Source organism: Papilio polytes, unplaced genomic scaffold (assembly GCF_000836215.1).
Source record: "Papilio polytes unplaced genomic scaffold, Ppol_1.0 DF823923.1, whole genome shotgun sequence".
Taxonomy (NCBI): Eukaryota; Metazoa; Arthropoda; class Insecta; order Lepidoptera; family Papilionidae; genus Papilio; species Papilio polytes.
Genome location: NW_013525281.1, coordinates 7,375,620 through 7,380,955, shown reverse-complemented (window position 1 = coordinate 7,380,955; position 5,336 = coordinate 7,375,620). Strand labels below are relative to the sequence as shown.

The following is a 5,336-nucleotide window of genomic DNA, read 5'->3' as shown; positions in this document are numbered from 1 at the left end:
CGGCGCTGCTTCACCTGCACCACGCACACCACCGCACACCATCGCATTACATTTACCACCTACTTTTCACGAAGGTCCTCAATGTTATGTGAATCAATTTATTTCCAGCGTTTAGTATAGCCTATTGTGTGAAAATTGTTAGATAAATTGTAAAATTATAAATAAGAGAACTTAGTTACACATACAGCTATGCGAGAAAAGATGTTCAAATCAATTAAGGTGTTCAATTAGTTTTAGTTGAGATTAGAGTGTGGTATGAGTCACCTTTTCTAGCTCAATTTTATTCTCTAGTTGCTTTTGTCTGTTCAATGCGTCGAGCTCGTCCCTGGAGACAGATTTGACGCCCTCCTTGGCGAGCTTCTTGGTCCACACGAAGGAATGCGTGAGGGCCGAGTCTCCGAAGGGATTGTCCTGGTTAGTGTAACACTGGTACTCCGTGTCCCAGCCCATGCGCTCGCGCCGTTTTCTTTCCTTTTCCTGTTTCTCTCTAAGACGCCGAGCTCTATGAAAAGTTAACATTCAGCTACATTCTGTTTTAGGTGCAATATGTTAATATACGGAGAAGACAGTTACCATTCTGCCATAATGCCATCTATTAATTGCTGAATACTATAGAATGTTGAATGAATACATTGGACAAAATAATATCGAACAATTATTTTACTTAGGTCTTGTTTCACACAGTCCAAGAAGTGCTGGGTAAATGAATGAAAATTAAGTGACGTAAAAATTCCGGACGAAATAGTTTGTAACACACACCTCATTTAGAGATTGTAAAATGATAACTTTTTTGATAAGTTATAAAAAAGGCACTTAATAATGAGAATAATTCAATCAATACTAATACTATAGAGATGAAAGATTTGGATTTTTGTATGTATTGAAATAACTCAAAACTAATGGGCTAATTTCAAAAATTCTTATAACATTAAAAACCAATGTGTTCAATGAGTAAGATAGGCTATAATTTTATTATTTTTAATGTCGAGCGGACGAAGTCGCGAACAAAAGCTAGTATTACATACAGATAACATGTAATTGTTTTTATAACTTTGTTTATGTTTCACAGCATTTTATTACTAGCATGTAAAGATTTGAGTTTATTTAATATCTTCACTTCACACAACACAAACATTCAAAGTAAACTTGCATATTTTCATGGATATGTCAGCAGTGAACTCTATTGTAATTGTAAGAGTGAAATTAGCTTAATTTTAAAGTTATTAACTTAAAATACCTCTTTTCCTCCGGAGTCTCTTTTGCCTTCAGCAACTCTTTTTGTTTTCGTTTTTCTTCTTTCAACCTTTGCCGTTCCGTTTCTAGTCTCTGCAACAGCTTCAGCTCTTCTCGTTCCTGGTCACTGTCGCTGCTGCTGCTGCTGCTGCTGCTGCTAGACCTCTCTTGTTTCTTCCTCTTCTTTTTGTTCTTTTTATGTTTAGAAGATAACTCATCCTTTTTTTTGTCACCCCGAGCAGAACCCTTATGGCTAGTCATTTCAGAATAACTTGATGAACTCTTTCGTGATTTCAAATGATGTTGTTTCTCATGTGCTGGAGAACGACTTTTAGACTGGCTCCTGTTGGCTAACTTCCGATTTTCATATTTTGATGACCTGATAAAGATTTTTTTCATTAGTGTATATAGACAATATAACAGTTAAGAAAACAGTGTTAACTTTAAGAAAGGTATTTGAAGTCCATTAAATGGATAATATATATGTAACAAAAATGGAGTATCTGTATTTAATATTAAAAGAAAAAACAGATTTCGCACATATTATGTACATGCTAACGAAGTTTGGGTCACATACTTAATATTAATAATTGAATGGTTATATGACTTTTTATAATTTTTGTCATTAGAGTTTAGAGACCAAAAGTGCAGTAGCCAAGAGGAGCAGGCACCTCTGCACCTTCCTTATAATGGCACATTAGTTGTCATCAGTCTACCTGTATTCTGCATTATTACCTTCCTCTGCTAGTATCAAATCATTGCAATGCCCACATAAATCTATATAAATACTTCCCTGGTAATACAAATTACAACATAGGCTGTTTCATAACAATTTTTATATCCACACAGATTAACACATGAACAATAATGAGTATAACAGAAAATTGAAATCTACATTTCATATAATGTATATTCAACAAATTGAAATCCAAAACCTATTTAACATAATATTGTGCTTTATTGGTGCTACAAAATTATTAATTAGTGATTAAAAAATGACATAACTAATTGTGTTATTAAATTTTACTAAAACCTAACAAAAAAAGGATAGAAGAAGAGATGTTTTACATTTACTGCTTATGTAAGTTACATAAATTTGTAAATTTATGCAAATTACAGTGTTGTGTATGGTAATGTATTACCATACACAACAATGGGAAAAAGATCTCTAGAGAGCTTTTAACCTTACTTTTGACCTCTGGATTAAGTATATTAAAATATGGAATAAAAAACATTTAACAAATGTAACCTGAAAATAAACATTTCAAGCCCTCCGATGCATAGAGTGCCAATCAAGAGAATCCTACTTGCTTCGGCAGTACATATGCTACCTAGAGATTCCATAACATGTAACTTCTTTACATTTCATTCATCATTATCAAACTGTAAGTAATTGATTTCTAAAGTTTATACTTACATTTTACTATATTGTACTTAAAACAACACAAATATAAAACTAAAATTTAGGTTACGGTTAGCGGTATTTAAAAGCAGATATACACTGAACACTTTTTCAATTGAAACTTAATCAAAAGCCCCAAAAGCAAAATACATCTTCAAAACTATACGATCAAAAATACAAAACACGCCATTATTTTTTGCAATGAAAACAAAATGTCATCACAAACTCACAGACTGCATTACAGATTTTATATGTAGGCAGTATAGTTCCACAAAGATCTTGAGGCTGATGGAGAACACATGAACTAACAAAGTCATTACAACAGTGACAGTCTTAGTCATGTCATCACTCTATTTATTATCTATCCTATTACCATATTTTTTATTTCTTATGGTGACGGTCTGTAGGTAATTGCCAAATAGTTTTTCTATTTCGCTATTATTTTTATTGCAATTTTAGTTAGCTGTTTCGCTATCTTCCATTTTTTTGTTAAAAATTATTTGCTCAGTTAGTGTGTTAAAATTTAAGTGTAAGAAATTAACTATTCATGAGAGCTGTAAGAGTACAACAAAGAAGAGAACTGTATGTAACTCCGTTTATGAATGAGACTTTCTTGAAATGAAAGCTTTCTTTAAAAATTACAGTTTAATGTTATAGTTCAAAATGTCATTTCTTCGTGGTTCAGAGAATTATGTATGGTGTACTACGAGTGTTTTGGGTAAAGGGGCAACTGGCGCGGTGTTTCAAGGAGTGAACAAGAATAATGGGGAGCCCGTGGCTGTAAAAACGTTCAATCAACTCAGCCACATGAGACCACATGATGTGCAAATGCGTGAATTTGAGGTGCTAAAGAAAGTGAAGCACGAGAACATCGTGAAGCTGCTGGCCATCGAGGAGGAGCAGGAGGGGCGCGGGAAAGTCATCGTGATGGAACTGTGCACCGGCGGCAGTCTCTTCAATATACTGGATGATCCCGAGAATACATACGGCCTGCAAGAACATGAGTTTTTATTGGTGTTGGAACATTTAACTGCTGGTATGAAGCATTTGCGTGACAATAATCTTGTCCACAGAGACCTAAAACCTGGGAATATCATGAAATTTATTAATGAAGATGGTACAACAACATACAAACTGACAGACTTTGGTGCTGCCAGGGAACTGCAGGAAGAGGAGCAATTTATTTCTTTGTATGGAACAGAAGAATATTTGCACCCAGACATGTATGAGCGGGCAGTGCTCAGGAAACCTGTGGGGAAGAGTTTTGGAGCAACAGTTGATCTTTGGTCAATAGGAGTCACATTGTACCATGTAGCTACTGGACAACTGCCATTTAGACCATATGGGGGAAGAAGAAATAAGGAAACAATGTTCTTTATAACTACTAAAAAAGCTTCAGGTGTTATTTCTGTAAGTAATCTCATTTTTGCTTAAAACTAGAACTCCAACTGGCCCCGGCAGCATAACAGCATCTCTCACAAGTACTTACATTACAATGCACACTGACTGAACAACATCAATTTTTAAAGTCAAAACATTGATATATCAACATTTGATAGTTTTGTAAATTTTATCAACTTTCATATGAGCTATACCAACACTTCTAGTGCCTGCTGCATATTTTAAATGAGTAAATTTCATATGTAACAGTGATTAATAAGATGAATTAGAAGAAAATGGGTAAAATGTTTTGTGTAATTGAAACATTCTAGGGCACCCAATCAACAGATAATGGTCCTATAGACTGGTCACGTGAACTGCCGTCCCACTGCCAACTGAGCATGGGCCTCCGGAAACTGGTGACTCCACTCCTAGCGGGCTTGCTTGAAGTAGATCCTCACAGAATATGGAATTTTGAAAGGTTTTTCTCGGAAGTTCAAACTGTTACCAGCACAAAGCCAATTCATATATTCTATGTGAATAAGGCTGCCAGCATTAAGGTAAGATTTATGAATGACATTCCCATGTGGTATCATCTGCATGAACTTTCAATTACAAATGTCAAAATTACGAGGTTTTCACGTGACTTCATGCCTCATACAGCCGCATTGTGGAATACTCTACCCTCAGCAGTATTTCCAAACAGTTACAACTTAGGGGCCTTCAAGAAAAGAGCGTACTCCTCCTTTAACATTTGATGACAATTAAAATTACAATTTCCATAGCAACCTTGCTCACTCTCAAGTACTACATCAGTAGACAGCTTGTAGTTTTTGCCTCTTTCCTGCAGGACAGTTTTTCCAAATTACTTACTCCCTATGTCTAATTGTTTGAAAATATATAGCCTAAAGCATGTTGGAAGTGTAGGGCTCTTTATCAAAAAAATAATTATTCAACAATATACTGTGATTGCCGACATCCTCTGTAACTAGGATGTGTGTGTTTCACTTTACAATATCAATATAGATATATGTAGATAGATTTAGTAAACAAAGACTAAATTTAACATAACAGATTTTGTCTATGTGGACTTAAAGAGTCTTTACCAAAATTAAACAATTTACTTTAGACAGGCATATTTTATTTTTCAGACATCTCAATATTTGGTACTTTGCATCCACTTTTAGAATTTAAATGAAAATGAAGTACAAATGAATGTGTCAGGTGTTCCTGAAGCCGGAGGAGAAGTACGAGCAGCTGCAGACGTACGTGTGCGAGCAGACGAGCGTCGTGCCCGAGGCGCAGATCCTGCTGCTGCAGG

General features: G+C 35.2%; 2 protein-coding genes across 2 annotated transcripts in view; one reads left to right on the top strand and one right to left on the bottom strand.

Annotated features, from left to right (window-relative positions):
• The window catches only part of LOC106102155 (cactin-like), a 4,531-nt gene extending 1,988 nt beyond the window's left edge, over nt 1-2,543 (bottom strand). Inside the window, exons 1-4 of the mRNA XM_013281566.1 lie at nt 2,483-2,543; nt 1,238-1,612; nt 265-502; nt 5-14 (exon numbers count right to left, since the gene is read on the bottom strand). Of these exons, the coding sequence (XP_013137020.1) occupies nt 5-14; nt 265-502; nt 1,238-1,612; nt 2,483-2,496 (637 nt within the window). The 5' untranslated portion in view covers nt 2,497-2,543. The remainder of the gene's footprint in view (nt 1-4; nt 15-264; nt 503-1,237; nt 1,613-2,482) is intronic.
• A 467-nt stretch (nt 2,544-3,010) lies between these two features.
• Nucleotides 3,011-5,336, top strand: part of LOC106102154 (inhibitor of nuclear factor kappa-B kinase subunit epsilon) — a 4,366-nt gene continuing 2,040 nt past the window's right edge. The window contains exons 1-3 of the mRNA XM_013281565.1: nt 3,011-4,045; nt 4,348-4,575; nt 5,240-5,331. Coding sequence (XP_013137019.1) covers nt 3,299-4,045; nt 4,348-4,575; nt 5,240-5,331 — 1,067 coding nt within the window. The 5' untranslated portion in view covers nt 3,011-3,298. The remainder of the gene's footprint in view (nt 4,046-4,347; nt 4,576-5,239; nt 5,332-5,336) is intronic.